Below are 17,507 nucleotides of genomic sequence, written 5' to 3' on the forward strand. Positions count from 1 at the left end.
CAAGCTTAACTACACCTCTACCATACAAGCTGCTTAAAAAAAAATAATCCTAGAGGCCATATTTGTACGTTTTTCCTCTGATAGGAGCTGAATAAAAGCTTATTATTTTATATTTTAATTTATGGTGTATGGGAAGCAATGGGATCTTGAATGGACCTTGAGAGGTGGGTTTCTTCTTAGCATGAAGGGAGAGAAGCCTTTGTATGTAAGGACACCGTATATTTAATATGCGTTTATCTGAGCATATGAAATCACAGGGCACTTGGGGTAAAATATGCAGAGCTGACTGCTGATTTCTGCGTGTGCTGTGTGACACCCCGGGTCTTTGAGGAAACCAGAGTGCTCTCATAAACTTTATTTTAAGTTATGAATACTTCATGCTTCTGAGAATCAGGCCTTAAAGTGATGCTTTTGAAATTAGTGACTGTTTCCAAGGGGAAAAAAAGAATTTACGGGATTAGAGGAAATAAACAGCTCCGGGGTGTTTAAAAAAAAAAAAAAAAAGTAAAAGAATTGGATAATTTTTTCAGCATTGTGGCATTTCGTAGTGAGATGCCCATTTCCATACCTGTCCTGGCAGGCTGTGGGAGCAAGGGCTATAACGAAGCATTCATGGGCGCTCAGTGCTTTTTCAGGGGAGAAGAGGAAATTAGCCTGGGTTTTTTGAAACCCTGGTAGGGGATAAAACCCAGGAAGATCAGATGGTTGTTTTATCCCTTTAATTTGTATTTATTTTTTTTTTTTAAATACTTCATCTCAGGCCCATTTCAGTATCCTCTTTGTGTTTGTAGAAAATAAATTTCATAATTAACCAGGACATTTTATGCCTTAATTCCAGAAACCTATACAGTATTTCTTCTGTTTTCTGGGAAATAATAGCATTTCCTGTGAAAGATGGCCTTTTTTTTCCCAAACCACAGAAAAGTCCTGATTTGATCGGCACTTTTTTAAAAAAAAAAAAAAAAATGCCCTTGCAGTTTCTGTGTGAGTACTTTAACGCTGGCAAAGCTTGTTCTGTGTTCTGCCCTGGATCGAAAATTTTACCTTTTCAGAATGTTACAAATACAGTAACAATTCACCTGGAAGTGAAAAGCAAACTAATTTCTTGTCAGAAGTAGAAATATTTGCTGGGGTTTCTAAGGTGGAAAGTGGAAAGTCTGGGGTGAACCAACCCTGGTCTTAGCAGGAGTTGTTCCTGATTACACCCTACATTAAAGGATTTTGAAGATGGCTGAAAGTTAAAATTTTTGGAATTTTCTGCTGTCTGGCTGTTTTGCAGGTGACAGTGATACCCAGCTTCTCTGTGTTAAGTCTACCAGCACCTTTCTGAGAAAATTTCCTGTCAGAATATTTTTTCATTCGAATTCATTAGTGTAATAATTCAGAATTCCTGATCACCCACAGAAGGAGCTATGAGAGTTTGCCATTTCTGAAAATGAAAGTAGATTTGCTATAAATACATCTAGCAGGGTGCTTAACAAAGTGCAATTAATAAGTTGTTATTTCTCAGGAAAAAAAAAAAAAAATTACTCTTGCTGGGGTTTTAACGGGCTCCAATGTCCGTTTAGGTCAGTTGGGAGCTTTTTGCTTTCGAGCTGGAATCAGGATCGTTCCACCTCCCCCTGCCTGAGAGAAATGGATTTTGTGGAGGTGAAGTAACAGGGCAAATAAACTCATTTTTTATTGTGGGACGGCCTCGGAGGATTCTGTGGCTGTGAGCAGGCCGCGGCCTTCCCCGGCGCACTTGTGCGCGGCCAACCTCCCGCCTGCGGAGATGCTCATCACCTTGCCCGTGGCACAATTTAAGGCGAGCAAAGGTTTCAGCAAGCACTGGCTGGGACCGTCCTCGGAGGTACGTGCCACGAATATCGGATGGAGCTTGTTTTTTTTTTTTTTTTTTTTCCCCAGCATCCCAAAGCTGGAAAACTTGGGCTCGAGGGGGGACTCCCGCGGCTTGGCCAACGGCTCTAAGACTTGGGAAACGCGGGTTCTCTGTGTTGGGTCTGCAGTGCTCACTTCATGAAACTGGGTGAATTTTGGACATGAACAACATACGAGGCTCGGACGCGTTCTAATTTTTAGCTGCATTAAATTTTGCACTGGCTATATTTAACTTTTTGATACGAAGACAAAGAATAGTTCCGCTAGTTGTTTGTTTTGTTTTTGTTTGTTTTTTTTTTTAACTTCTCCCTTCTTTTCAAACATCTTTTGATGAAAACTATGATATAGGGAAAGCGAATACTTTGCTGAAGTTTTTATTCTCTTTCATTAATGGCTCAGAAAACAGCGTGCTTGGAAGCAACTCCAAGCCAAAATTTCAGATTTGCTAACGAAATGCAGCAGTTCAACACTGACAATCGCTGTACTTAAAAGCTCCTTGGATCAGGTGTTGTTTTACCATATGGACATTTTAATTAGTAATAAAAATGTTGATCAGGATTTAGTAGTGGAACCTACAAAGCACAAATATCTGCCTCGTTTTGCTTTGTTTTACTGGTGTGGATTTAGCTGTATTTCTCTTTCCAGCTCCCTTCTCTTCTTCATTTATGTGCACACATCTATTGCTCTTGATAGCCAAGCGGGTAGTCTCGCAGATTAGAATATCACGAAGCAACGAGTTTATTCCACGAGCCTTACAGAGCTACATTACAGAAAACATCGATTTTAAACCGTTTGTCTGCTCGATGGTGCTAGCCCAGTGGCTCACCGATGCCAGGAGTGTTTTAAAGAGCCATTATCTATTTGGTATGTGCCCAATTCAACAATCAATAGTTTAGAATGGCACACGCGCTTTCTGTGAGGGTGCCTGGGAATTTTGCTGGGAAAGCAGGGAAATCATGGACAAAAGGAAGTGCCCTTCGCTGTGCTAAATACTCGGGAGGTGAGGCGGGCTGGCTGCAGGCATGTGGGATGGTTCCGTTCCAGCTCCCGTGGGCGCCCCGGGCGGGTTTTGCCACGCGTTCCCCTCGTGGCAGAGCCGAGGATGACCAACGGATTCCTCCTTATCCCCGGAGCTGAGGATGACCACGATTCTTCCTCTTCCCCGGAGCTGAGGATGACCCTGATTACGGGACTGTTGCGGGGAGGGGGGGGGGAATTTCCCATCAGGGTGCTCGCCTCTCCAGGGTGAGACCCGCGGCTGGTTGCGGCTCTACTATCCTCCGCGACAGCCCCCAACGAAGAAATCCTTCTCTGTCATCTCTGACAGTCACCTTAAATTGTAAAAACACATTTTGAAAGATGTGTGACTTTTTAAGAAGTTGATGTCCTTTTAATATGCAGGATCTTTGGGGAAAAAAAAAAAGTAGCCTTTTTAAAATTACAGCACGTGCCACAAAAGCATGCATTTATAATCATAGGGGTCTTTGTTCCAGTGCCTGCAGTACTAAATGCTAAATCAATAATAAATTTAAGATCTGTGTGAAGAACTGCAGCACCGGAGTAATGGATCCGACTCTTTTTCAGCCTTGGTTTCATAATGGTCTTTGTTCTGCCAGCACATCAGGGGTACTGCCTGCCATTCACCTTGCCTTTCTGCCTGGCGTAGTCCTGAGCCTATTAAGTTCAAAAGAGGAACTTTTTGATTTACGTAAAGATTTTCAAAATTTTTAAAGCATTTCTGTCGGTTTTTCTGCTTTGATCTTTGTTCATGGTAGCAAACCCATGACAATATAGAAATAACAGTAATATGTTTAAAGTTACTCCAAACCGCTTCCTTACAAGGAATAACAAAATACAAATATATTTTTGAAAAGTTGCATTCTTTTCCCACTGAAATGGATGTTTTAAAAGTTCATTAATGCCTGCTTCAGTTAAGTGACCAGCAGTGTTCCTATTTTTTTTTTTTTTTTTTTAAATCTCCATATCCCAAAATCTGAAAATAAGGCTGCATTTAAACTTAAATTTCCACTGGTCTCTGGCAGCGTAGACGACGGGCTTTTCAGAGGGTCTGCTGAGACAGGCACAGCTTTGTGTAACCCCGTTTCTAAAACTCCCAGGGTCCTCCATAAAATGATTCCCAGTGTTCCTAGCAGATCCCAGAGCCTCCCCGTCATCCGACAGCTCCCGTCAGCGGGATGGCCGGCGTTGCTGGTAAGAGGTAGAACGAAAGTCATTTGGAAAACTACTGGTTTTAAGCCTTTAAAAATGATGAGGAGTTCTCGTTGTGAAGACGATGCTGAATTCTAGAAAAAATACTATTATATTACAGGCCCACTGATTCATTAAGCGGTGATGCCGTAGTATTTTGGGCGTAGAAAGGCAGAGTTTGGCCATGGGCGTACTGAGTTCAGTGCCCTTTGGTTTCAGCGAAGGCGTTTCCCTGTTCCCGCGTGATCCCTCTGGAAATCTCTGGGAAGTGGCTGTTGATCCCAGCAGCGGGCAGGATGGGCCCTTACTGGTAGCAAGCAGTGTTGGCTCAAACTTTACAAGGTCAAAATTGAAAAAAAAAAAAAAAAAAACAAAACAAAAAAAAACCACGCTTAAAATTAAGTTCCTAATTCCAGAACCTACTAAAGTGGTGAGTTGTGCACCAGCAGCTTCCACTGCCACCAGTGACGCTGACTCGGATTTACTCCTACTTAGGAGATTTTATTTCAATGCCTAAATAAGGATGTAGCTTTGGTTACCTACTTTATTTTTTGCATCGTGACCCCAGGGCATTGCCCCCAACTGATTACGCGGTTATTTCTGCAGGTTTTATTTCTGAACGATAGCAGACCTGCATGATATTGGACCGGAATAACGACAAGTTTATAACGTCCTTCTGTCCTCTTCCACAGAGGGGAGAGTCTTTGTAAGGAGTTCTGGAAATACTAGTTACTGGCTTTGAGCGCTGCGCTTCCAAATTATTTAGGAACTTCATTACACGCAACTAATTTGCATGGTTTTTCTTCTAATTGGTCCATTTGTTACTTGTGTCAGTCAAAATCAGTCTCCATAGGTGTGGCCAAGCCAGTATTCCCAGTTCACGCAGCAGCTGGTGACAAGGATTCCTTCATAAGAGCCCAAGATTTTGGCTTTTCGGAAGAAAACGATTGTGGGTGGTGGGTGCCTTACAGAAAGGGTTGATTTACTATTTGCGCCTTTGGTTCATTCAGTAGTATGATTCGGTAATCAAAACAATTCAAAATAATAATAATAAAAAAAAAAAAAGTCCTCGTGGCAGCTGTGGGCTCGTAGGTGGGAATTGCTCGGCGCTGGATCTAGTGGCGTGGGCGTGTGTAACGATACGTGTGTTCAGGTTGAACTTGGACATGGGGGGGGGGGACGGGGACGGCTCGGGGGGTCGCGCCGAGCTCCATCGCTCGCGCCGTAGATCGTAAACTCGGGGACCTTGAAGATGGGAAAGATCTTCCCCGTCATTAGTGCTGTTATCTCGCCTACGGAGGAGTTCTGCCACCGATCAAGGGCCAATCTGGTTAAAAAAAAATACATCCCCCCCAGCTCGTGGTGGGTTTCGGTAGGATGACTCCTTCTGCTAGCCCTCAGGGCCCGAGCCCTTCGCACGGGTGACATTTCTACTGAATTCTCTGTTCATTAATAATAGAAATGCCCTACACTTAGCAAATTTACCAGGTATAAAAATGGCTTGATCGCTTTAAGTCCTACTTAAAGTAACTAAGAGCATAAGATTTTGGAGAGGACAAATCTGGGAAACTACCTGTTCAGGTGTAGCTAGCTCAGTAGATGGAGTGGAGGCTTTGGAAGGGCTGTATGAAAATGGAAAGACTACGATATCCCAAATTAAATAAAGAATAAAGTAAATCAAAGTAAAGTCTATAGTCAAACTCCTTAATTGTGATGCATTTGCTGAGTTTCCCTCTTCCATCGTCGGCCCTGCTCCGATGCCATATGGTCTACCATGGAACATTTAACTTGTCAGATATAATGGATTGTCCTGGAAGCAGATTTTTGCTTTGAGCGTTCGGCTCCTTTCTTGCATTTCACTCTCAGCTCCAGGCTGCAGGATGAAGGATTGTGGTGGAAATGCAAAGAAGAGACACACAGTTGATTCCCCTTAAGAGAGTGACCTATATGCCACAAAATTTTACCCACGTAAAGAGGCATTATCCCTGTCACTGACCCTAGCAGGCTGCATGTCAGAACCATTTAAATTTGTCTGGACTTAACAGATTGTGCAAATGTTTCAGAATCAAGTGCTTAGGAATAATAAAGGCTTGTCATTTCAACTTAGGCAGCGACGGCGCAGCTCGCGCCGGCCAAGGGATGAGTTTTATTTATTGTGACCTACATGTAACCTAAGCTGCCTGCCTTGTAGACCTTGTAAATGAAGTTCATCTCCCAGGGCTACTGAAACTTAAAAAAAAAAAATGTATTATCTGATAAGGAACCCAAATAGCCATTACTCTGTGCTGTAAAGTAGAGGTGAAGGTTGGGAGGGATCATTTCTCTGATGGAGCAGTAGCAGTTAATTACCGGCTTGCATTTTGTGGTTTCGAGAGGTACCTGGGAGTGAAATGCTTCCGCTGGAGGATCCTCAAGCGCGGGGTAGACATTGGAAACTTTTCTGTAACATCAACTGGAGCAAAGCGATTCCTGCAACAATTATGTCAAATTCTTCCCTGGATCGGTTGTTTGAAGATTTCCTCTCACTTAAGCGTAATAGAAAACCAATAAAATATTGACTAGAAACCGTAGGCAATGTTGCTGTCCCATCCTGTGAAAAATTAGCAAGAATCTAGGACAAAAATCTGGCTCTGCTAAAGATGCTCTGCTTTATTTAATATTGGTGCATTTGGTATTTCACCTATAGAGAATAAAAAAGGTGTCAATCAGTCTGAATTTTGCTCTCCGCCGTAGCATTCCTTTCAGGTGTGCGGTTTGTATTGAGGAATGGTATTTTTTTTTTTTTTTCTTTTTTTTTTTGCATGAAGGTTATTGTCTTTGCAGTTGGCAGCAAAAGGAAAATTGTCAGCTGGTGGAAGTGGGTAATCCCTCTCTTGAGGACTTTTTTTTTTTTTTTTTTTTTTCTTCTCAACGTAGGAATGAACATTCCGAAGTGTCTTTTTTACCAGAGAGCATTATCATTCTTGCTTTAAAGGTGCTGGAGAGAGTGTGTACTGATGTTATGAGTTTGCCTGTATTCTCAGCCCAAATCGTTTGTTCCCGAAATGTTTAGGAAGTGTCAGTTCTCAAGTGTAAAAATCTTATTAGGGTATGCATGCCCTCTGCTGGATATTACCGATTTGAGACTATTGGGTATTTTATAACGTTACAGTATATTTACCACATCATTCCTGATGTTTTGCCATACACTGAGAAGCTTGTAGTTTGGTTTGTCTGCTTAGCTAATCCACATTATCCAATCCATTGTTTTTAAACATTGAAATTTTAACAAAAACAAATGCTAGCTTTTTTTTTTTTTTTTTAAAAAATTTCTATATTGAACAATATTACATCTAAATACAATTTCTGTAGAAATGTCTGATTATTTAATCTCAGTGTAAGGCAGGATTAAGGACTCAGGTAGTCACGCCTATATATACAGAGAGCACGTGAAGACGGGTGGAAAACCAGGAGCGAAAGGGCTACAAAGGCATTTGATGCTTTTGCTATTAAACCCTGAACATTTCCCTTTGCCATCAGGCTTTTCGAACGGGTCCATCTGTGCTTGTGCTCGGCGTTTCTTTCCTTCTTTCTGGTGGGTAGATGATGCCGAAGATTGAATTGGGCCAGGAGGGGCTTGCTCAGCAGCCGGGCTGTGGGGTTGGGTGACCCTCTTCCCTGGGTGCAATGTCACCCAAAAGTTGAGGGTGAACCCCTTTTTTTTTTTTTGGCACGTCGGGGAGGAACGCGGCCGCCTCCCGAGGACGCTTTCTGGTTACCGTGCCGAGGTGGAGATGCGCTCCCCACTCGGAAGGATTAGGCTTTGGATCTCTTTAGCCTCGCTCTTGTCCAACGTGGTTTGGTTTTAGCAGCCTTTTAATAAACGCTGCTAGACAGGAGTGGTTTACAGACCAAAGATTTAGAGCCCAGAGGAAGGTGTATCGTTCTCTTTCAATTCCGTGTCTTTCATGGCCTTAGATCCTTATCTAACTTGCTTTAAAGTGCTTCTCTTTCCAGCTTGAGTGAAACCCCAGGTTTCCAGATACATGATAAAGATCTCCTGAACGGGTCCCTGAGCAAATGGTGAGGGATCACCCTGCAGTGTATCCCGATTTAAAACAGCCCCGTGAGGCTTCCTTAGGATAAGCCAATACGCAGTGCTTTGCATTCAATTCCTATATATTGCTTTCAGGTTTGGAGTATTACTACAGCATGTTTTTGTCTCGTATCTTTGTGAAAACGTTGCCCCTTTTCATTATTCTGATTCTCTAGTATTAGATTTTTTTTTTTTTTTCCTTCCGTTCTTTGATGCCTGTCTTCATCCCCTGCCCATCTTTTGACTATTGTACGTTCCACGAACGAGAAGGGGAGAAGGTGGTGAATGGGTTTTCTCAGAGTTTTTGTTCCTCTCCGAAATAAACTGCCCGATTTCCAGAGTGATACAGGTGTTGGGGCTTAGGTGATCATAATTATTTCCTCTAGACTGAAATTCCATGCGCATAGGAAAAGGAGACCGAAGACGTTTATGAAGTCAGATGCATCTTGGCTTTAAATGAAGGATTCTCTCCTGTAAATATTCTTCCCTTCGCAGCTTTTGAGCGTAGGTGCCCGGTTGCTCCGGGCACGCTCAACGTGGGCATCCAGCTCTGCGAGACAAACGCGGTGGCCCGCGACAGGGAGGGAGGAGTCCTTAAGGTTTCTTCAACTCGTTAAATCGAATTTCTTCAGACGGCATTGAAATAAACAGTTGTTTTGTCCAAATGCCTAATTGAATTACGAAAGTTTATTATTCTGGTCTCAATGAGTGCACGCACTTGATATTAAGCTCATTAACGTTCCTTGTCCGCAGGAACGCGGTATTATTTATTGGTTGCACAACTGCAGCGATGGCGAGGAACTGGCAATACCTGCGTCCCCTCTGATTAACTTCCAGGTGCTGAAAACCTGTTGCAGAGGGTGCAGCGAGCTTGTTCTGACTGGATTAGACACAAATCAATCCTGTAAGGCAGCTGTAGCATCCTGGCAGATAACCACCTATTAGCGGCAACCCTCTCTTTTACGGGATAGGGTGATAATCTTTACGATCTAATTGATTTTGGTGGGACCAGGCGAGGACTGTGGGGCTATTGAAAGCAAGTCTGGTAGAACGCGCTCTTTTCATATTAATATTCGGAGAGTTTCGAGTCTAGTTTTGCCACAGCTATTTGGCTTTAAAAGCACGCAAACGGAGAAATCGCACGCTGCCCTGTAATGGATGCTATTATTTGGGCGATTACAGAAATAGATTGAGCAATTTGCTTTAGTCTTTTGGTTTCGGTCCAATATTTCACGACCCGAGATCAGCGACAAAAGAAGCAAGCGGTTTGGTATTTTCGTGGAGTAAAAAGGGACCTTCCTGCTTGAAAAAGAGGACGGTGGAGCTTGGGGCGGGCAGCCCCGGGGGGTGGGTCCCTTCCCACCCGGCGTTTGAAGCCATCGACCCCCGGGGAGGGGGGGGACACACACATTTCTTGCCGTGAGCACCATATGGAATATCTTTTAGCAGCCAGCACAGCCCCCCCCCTTACCCCCCTCCGCCACCGAGTAGGTACCTATAGACCCCGGCACGGCTACGGAACGTGTGTGTAAGGAAGGAGTTTGGCCTTTGGGGCGTGCGGGAATTATCCGTGCGTGTTTAAGCTAGACCAGCGAGGTGAGTCAGTTGGTGAAGTACCACTTTTGCTCTGAATTTCCTCGCCCGAGGTTGTGCCGGTCGGCTCGGTCGCTTTATTTTAGTATAGGTTTTAGGATTTCATTTCCTTTGCATTTTGATGGTACTGTTTAAAAAAAAAAATCTCCCTTTGTAATGGTACTTGCTCTGGCATCATAACGTCTCTTTAAGAACCATTACTGTTTACTGCACATCAGTGGAAGTGCAAAAATCCTCTTTCGTGTCCAAAAGATCTCTTTCCCCTAGCATTGTGCTACATTTTGGGGTGTGATGCCATTCCAATTATTGGGATTAATACCTCCCCTTAGCTTCGTATCTAGTTTGTGGACCTTCCCTGGCTCAGATGCCGCGTCGTTTGTACTCTTTGGTGAACATTTATTGCGCAAACTTTGCTTAAAATCTATTTGATTCCTTCCTTATTGTCTGTACTTCACATATAGCACAAAGCAGAAATAGCTCATTAACATGATACTTCCATTACCCTCCGATGAGATGCTTTGTGATGTAAAATACGCCGCTCAAAAACCTCACTGAAATCAATCGGGTATTTTGACTGTATATCCTATCCCGGTAAGCGCGCCGCCGTTGGAAAACTCCGTCCCTATCCCCCAGGTCAAGCCTGAGTTAGTAACTTAGCCGAGCCAGGCAACTCTCAACGCTGTTTAAACCTTAAGAAGAGGAAAAATCCCAGCCAAAACCACCCCCCCCTCCTTTCCCCCCCCCCTCCCCGGCGGCCCGTGGGGCCGATGCCCACGGCGGGTTGCCCCGCGCCGGCGAGCATCTCTTCCTTCCCCGGGCGAGGAGGCGCCGAGCCGGGAGGCAGAGCTTGCTGTGGCACAAAGGGGGGGACCAGCCTCCAGCCAGCTGTTAGCCCTGATGCCAGGGACGGCGTTCGGATTTGCTTCCTTCAGTTAAGAGTCCAAAAAATGGCATTTAAACACAAAAAGCAGTTTCTCTTTTTATTTTTTCCTTCTCCTCCCCGGCCCACCCCCCCCCCTTTTTTTTTTTTTTTGTGTGTATGTGTGTGTGTGTGTGGTTTATCTTTTAAAAATTCAAATTATTCAAAAGTTCTGAAAAAATCAAGCTACCTGCTGGCTCCTCTGATGAAAACGTGAGCAGGCTGGTTTTAATGTCCAGGGGAAAAGATAGCAAGCTTTGGGATGCTGTCCAGGGAGGGCACAGGGTATATACCTCTCTCCAAGAGTGAGTTGCTTATAGGATATATAGTGTACAATGGCACATTTACTTCAGTGCGGTTTTCCCTCGGATAATTTCTACTTCTATACAAATGTTAGCCTGCTTTATCTGCTGCGGCGCGTCGGGTTTTCAAACCTCCGAGGCGAAAAATAAAAATAATCCTGGTCATCCAGCCGGCCACTGGCCGAAGCTCCTGGGCAAGAGCCGGTCCTCGTGGCGAGGAGCTCCGGCGTGGGGAGAGCCTTCCTCCCGGTCGTGAGCACCGAGGGCCCTGCCCTCCCCACCCCCCCGTGACCACAATCCCCCCGCAGCCGAACGGAAGCGTTGGGAAAATTGTGAACGCGTGGATGAAGGCAGAAGGAAACTGTTTCATGATCCTCGGAACAATGCAAATAAACCCAGCTACGGCTGATAACGCCCACGTGCTCGCTCTAGACAGACAAATACGCAACTGTAAAGTTCAAGGCATTCTTCAGTCGCTCAGAACTTTCTCCCAAATAGGCTCCAGCTCTGTGTTCCCCGTGCCTGGTCGGACTTTTGACGCGGAGTTCACCTTTAATGTCGCATTCTCTGGAGGGGAATTGATGGGGCTGCCTTCAGGATGCATCCGAGGCATCAGGGGGAACAGTCGTGACTTTTCAAAATTGCTAGAAATGCAGCAAGAAAACAAGAAATAGGTTTAAGCAAAATTGCAGACCAAAATTCACAGCCATGAAAAATTCCAGTCCCTAATGCAATTACTTTTTTTTTTTTTTTTTTTTTTTCCCTCTCTTTTCCCCTCAGACAGGTTTCCTTCCTTCAGTCTAACCAAGAACTAAACCCCAAATGTAGGGCAGCGGAAACCTGAATTAGAATGTTCTGGTCGAACTCATCTCTCACAAAATATGTCAAACACGAAATCAATGTAAACATTGAATTGAAGTCATTTATAGAAATAGCTTCACTTCCTTCTCTCTGCAGATGGAAAGAGTTGCCTCATGCCTCTCATTCTGCCTACCAGAAAAAAGCCAAGGTGCCCTGTCTCCCAGAGCAGGGGAAAAGAGAGTGGGGAATCAGATGACTTGCATTTGGGCTTTGGAAGTTGCTTAAATTTTCTACTTAATTTGATTAATTTGTCAAAGTGCACCATGGAAAGGCAAGTGGCTTCTTTATTGATTGATTGGCAATCCTATGCTGCTTTTATTTTCTGCCGTCAAAAATGCAAGCAAAGTATTTAGGAAGCAATCGCTTTAGTCGAGTGAGGATAAGCAGTATTTTTTTCTAGAGGTATTTAGAGAGCAGAGAGTTGAGATTCAGTGTTTGTCAGAAAACAGGAGCTGCATGTAGTTCGTTCTTTGTCTCTCCTTTGATTGGCATGCATTGTGTCAATTAATTGAATATATATCTATATATTTACACAGACGCTAAGTTATCTGCCTCAGATAGTAACGGAGATGCTTTTTTCTGCCTTACCTAAGGAACAAGTGCGTACTTGAAAGTTATTCACCAGCTTTTGTAGGTCAACTTCTTCCATGGAGCTTTGTTTCAATTGTCAGATCATAAAGCCACGGAAGGGTATATAGATCGTGTTGCGTGTTCGGAGTGCTGGTAACAAATGGCACATTTTAGCATTTGGTCCTCTAGGTAGAAAAAAAATTAATCAGATGTCTGACAAGATTTGTTATTCATCTCTATTTCAGGCTCCCTTTTTTTTTTTTTTTTTTTTTTCAATTCTTTTTTTTTTTTTTTTTTTTTTTTCCCCTGGCTTACAACAAATATTACTAACGGGTACTTTTGGATTTTAAAATATGGACAACAGTACTCCATGCAGTAAAAGACTTGAACGATTAATGCTACCCTTATGCCTCTTTTGAGTAGTTTTAGCCATGGGGCTTGGCACTGCCACCATTGTCTTTGTGCCAAAAAATATCCGCAGCGGCTGCCGCATTCTAGTACTAGAGGGTTGTCTCGAAAATTCCGCAGTGAATGCGTCGGGTGTCTACATCGCTGTAGACGCTCTGTCTTTTTTAAAACATTTTTTTTTTTTTTTTAAAAAAAAAGAAAAAAAAAAAAAAAGGAGAGAGAATCTTTAGCTCTTGCAAACCTCGGAAAATGCACAGTACAGGCTGGGGTGTTCAAGTGACTGAAAATGATGCATAATGTACAGTAAACGTAGAAATTCAGGAGAAGCTTTTGTATTTGTGAGCACAAATAGTTGCTTAAAGAGCCTACTCTTGCATATTATCAGCACTCTTGCAAATTTTATTATCTGAAACAAATGTGCCAGTGAATTTTAAGCAGAAAATCAACATCAAGACTGTAGCTAATTTTAAATGGACAGTTTATACAAAAGATATTCCTCTTCCCTCCCCCCCCCCCCCCCCCAAAATGAAGTGTCATTGCAAAAAGTATGATAATTTCATAATTGCAGTTGATAGTGAAAATCTACGTGTGGATATCTTTTTAACGGTTTCTCGACTTTTTCATAAATTTCGGTTATTTGTTCTTAATCGAGGAGGCAGATTTCTAGCTGTATGTGGGAACGACACCACCACCAAATGTAATAAAGTTAAAGGCTTACACCATCAGAATGAAATGTGTTCACTCATGATCTCCGAAGCTATCTGTTCGGTGGTAAAAGTGGATGGTATAGATGAAATCTTTACAAGGAGCATAATCCTGGGAAAAAAAAAAAAAAAATAATAAATAAATAAATAAATAAAATAAATAAATAAAAAAAAAAGTCAATCTCCTGCTGGCTGCTGTGCCGCTTTGGTACCTCACAGACTTCGACAGAGTCCTGGACGAGTGCCCATTGATGTCATGGAAACACTCAAATTACTGAGAATGATTCATGTCTATGCTGTTCTCTTATCCTCCCCCACACAAATAGAAGTAGATTTTAACCCTGACAACTTGTAATTTGCAGTGGGTTTATTTTTGTATCTGGATAAATATTTTTTAACAACTGAAATTAAGATGAGGCTGCCTGTGTCTGATACGATAGAAAAGAAGATTACTGATACCCAGGCAGCAGCGAGAAGCCTGTTCAAAGTACCTTGTGTCGCTGCTTCTACTTGGTTCCCCTCGACCCTATTTTTCTGTTTGGGATTTTTGGTGGGTTTTTGTATTTTTTGTTTTCCTCCCCCCCCGACCCCCCCCCTCCATCCTCACCGCTCGTTATTTGCATCGACTTCCAGGCCCTCTTGGGGTGATGGGAAGTAGCACACGGCAACTCCGGGCATGCCAGCAAAGACATTTTGTTTGCAGATCCCGGCATTGGACTCGGGGCTTCACGATTAAAATTTCATTGTCATTTCAATCTTGAATTATTTCTGCAGAGGCTTCCAGCGCTCTGAACCTGACGGGGGGGGGGGGGGGGGGGGGGGGGGCTGCGGGGTGGGCGAGCCGTCATTTTTGGATAAGCAGAGCGAAGTGTTTTCAAAAGTTACAACGCGCCCAACCGTCCTCGGAATTGCAAACAAACGTCGCGTAGAAGCACCTCCGGAACCCAAACCGAGAGACAAAAGCAGGCTTGAGAGCCTTAAATTGTGATGAGGAGGGCGGCGGGTTTCTTAACGGCCAACCGCTCGCGGCAGTCAAACTTCCAACGCCCCCCAAAGGGCACCCACCACCCAGTCGCCGCGTATTTAAAGGAAAGGTTTTTTTCCTCGGCGTAGGGCTGTCGCCGCGTCCCTTGGACGCGGGGTCGGGAGGGGGGACCCCCCCCCCCCCCCCCTTAATTTGGCTTCTAGGTGCAGAGGTGTCCCCGGCGTCGCGCGCGGAGAGCGACCGAGCATCTGCTCCCTAGTAACTGGTACTGCGTGTTGCGGGTTTTATACCCCAGCCTGTAATAAAAACTTGAATTTTATGAGTGATTTTTACTGTGCTCGTGGATGTTTTGGTAGATAATACCTCCCTCCCCCCTCCCGTGATTATCCTCACCATAAGGGTGGTCTTTTAGTGTCAATATGTTTTGTATCAGCCCTCTTGACTGCTCTTTGTCTCGGGAGCACGTGGTGCGGTGCTGCTCAGCCATGACTTAATGCTTTGCAGCAACCACCTCTTCCCTTCTTGATTTTGCTCAAGTCTGGCCGTTCAAACCTGAAAGAACTTTGATTTTCCTTCGTAAATACAGCATAACCATAACCGGTACCGCACGTCAGGCTGGTGGATCTGAGTCTTAAAGGCTTTTTTTGGGGGGGGGGGGGGGGGGGGGGGGAAGAGGGGGGAAAACCAAAAAAAAAACCAAAACCAAAACCCAAACCACCAAATAGAGGTGGCAGAGCCTTGGCAGTCGTTGAGCTCCCGTTCAAATCCCAGCGCCGGGAGCGGAGGGCGAATTCCCCAGCCGTGTCTCTCGCCCAGGTGGAAATTCCACCATCACCTCGACCGTGGAGGAATTTGCTCCCGGGTTGGAGGAGCGGTGGGGGAGTCGCCTCGGCGGGGTGAGGGACCAGCTTGGGTGCTTGGGTGCTTGGGTGCTCAGCCCCCCCCCCCCAAGCAGAGGGGAAGCACGGGGGAGGTGTTGCTCCCACCTCCAGCCCGTGAAATCCCACTTCCAGGAAGCGCGTGGAGCAACAGAGCCGAGATGGGGAAGTTCCTTTCTCATCGTTCCTCAGGCTGAAAAAGCTTGAATCCCCTTTCCGTTGCCTCCGTGCATTCCGCAGTCGGCAGCGCCTATTTTACATACGTAAACAGCACTAGGAAAATGTGGGGAACATCATAGAAAGCGCTCGGAGAAGCTCTGTACCTCTGTTATACATCTTTTTTTTTCTTTTTTTTTTTTGTCGTTGTTCACAGGTAAAACGGAAAGGGGCTCATACTCATCATATGGAAGAGATTCGAATTTACAGGGTTGCCACCAGGTAAGTGAAAGCCTGCTCGGCGGAGGGGTTGTGGTAAATGCTCTGATAAACGAGGTTTGCTTCTTCAAGTTGTACGTCTCAGGGCTAGGCTCCGCCATAAACGGCGATGGCTGCAGGCGGGCATTTCTCAGAAAAGGGGGGCTTGACGTGCCAATACAGGTTTATAAAGCTCCTGCCTGAGCTTTGCTAGCCGGGATCCGGTTCCCGGAGGCTCCGGAGCTCTCGGGTTGCCCTAATTCCCCCCCCCTGCTCGGAGCCGCTGGGGAACTTGCCCACCGGCTGCAACTTCCGAGCCGCCAGAAGTGGGAACGCACCGCCGAGCTCGTGGCAGCCCCTAGCTTTGGATGGCTACCGCCATAAATTATAGTTCTCGGCGAATCTGTATGATGTTGTGTGAAAACAAGGTTGTATTGAGGGATAAAAATGTCTGTGAAAATATGATTTGTTGTCCCTTTTTGTTTCTGAATTGGTTTTGGCTGGAAGTCAAGGCCAGCAGGCTAACAGCAAAGCCGTCTCAAGGGAAGCATGCGTGAGCTAGAAAAATAAGAGTAGTTTAATTAAATAATAAAATGCCAATGTAATACAAAGGTATAGCATGTGTGTGTGTGCCTCTCTGCACTTTGCATTTGCATACTTTCAAGTCTCCAGAGAAAGTCTGAGTCTAAAAATACTATCAATAGCCAAAAGTCTGTGCTTTGTTTCAAGACAATTGATTTTTTTTAAAAGACACTTTCTTTTTAATTTCAGTAGCAATATTAATCGTGCGTTTAAATTCATTTTGTTCTTGAAGAGTGCTAGGCTTCCTTTCCTTTTTCTAAGTGCAGTAGCTTCACACTTTGGAAAACTATTGAAAGAATTCAATAGCCTTCTTAATATTCAAAGCTTTATACTGTTCAAATCTGCCAGGAAAAAAAAAAAAAAATCAGAAAACCAACAAAAACCCAGCGCAAATGCATATTATTTCCCGATAGGAAAGGGAAATACTTGATCCCTCCTTTCCTTTTGTAAGTCCATGTTCTTTAATAATGTGGAGAAACTCTCTGTTCTTATGTTGTTGGTTGGTTTCGTTTGTTTTTTTGGTGTTTTTTTTTTTGTTTGTTTGTTAAATTTGGTGTGGAAAAATGACATCGTTTGAGCAATCAAACACAAGTTCCTGTTCGCAGCGCTCAGGCGTGTGCCATCGGTAGTGTCTGGAGGCCGGGGCTGTGCTCTCGGCTGGCTGTCGCGGCATCCCCCGGCACATCCCTGCTCCTCTGGCTGGGTGGGCTTCTGTGGCCACACGAGATCCCGTGGCCAAACGGGCTACTGTGGCTGGGTGGGCTCCGATGGCCAGTTGGGCTTCCATGACTGGCCAGATTCCTGTGGCTGGCTGGGCTCCCGTGGCCAAACGGGCTCCCATGGCTGGGTGGGCTTCGGTGGCCGGATGGGCTCCCATGACTGGCCAGATTCCTGTGGCCAAACGGGCTCCCGTGGCCAGATGGGCTCCCATGATCAGCTGGGCTCCTGTGGCCAAACGGGCTCCCGTGGCCAGATGGGCTCCCATGGCTGGATGGGCTCACGTGGCTGGATGTGCTCCCATGGCCAGTTGGACTCCTGTGGCCAAACGGGCTCCCATGGCTGAACAGACTCCCGTGGTCGGTCGGGCTCCCGTGGCCAAACGGGCTTCCATGGCTGAATGGGCTTCT

General features: G+C 44.9%; 1 protein-coding gene across 9 annotated transcripts in view; it reads left to right on the forward strand.

Moving 5' to 3' along the window:
• TCF4 (transcription factor 4) overlaps positions 1-17,507 on the forward strand; it is a 235,246-nt gene that overhangs the window by 102,116 nt on the left and 115,623 nt on the right. For all 9 annotated transcript variants that reach the window (XM_042804610.1, XM_042804608.1, XM_042804605.1 and 6 more), the window contains one exon: positions 15,758-15,822. In XM_042804610.1, the coding sequence (XP_042660544.1) occupies positions 15,758-15,822 (65 nt within the window). The remainder of the gene's footprint in view (positions 1-15,757; positions 15,823-17,507) is intronic.

This window comes from Tyto alba, unplaced genomic scaffold (genome assembly GCF_018691265.1).
Source record: "Tyto alba isolate M040663 unplaced genomic scaffold, T.alba_DEE_v4.0 Super-Scaffold_42, whole genome shotgun sequence".
Taxonomy (NCBI): Eukaryota; Metazoa; Chordata; class Aves; order Strigiformes; family Tytonidae; genus Tyto; species Tyto alba.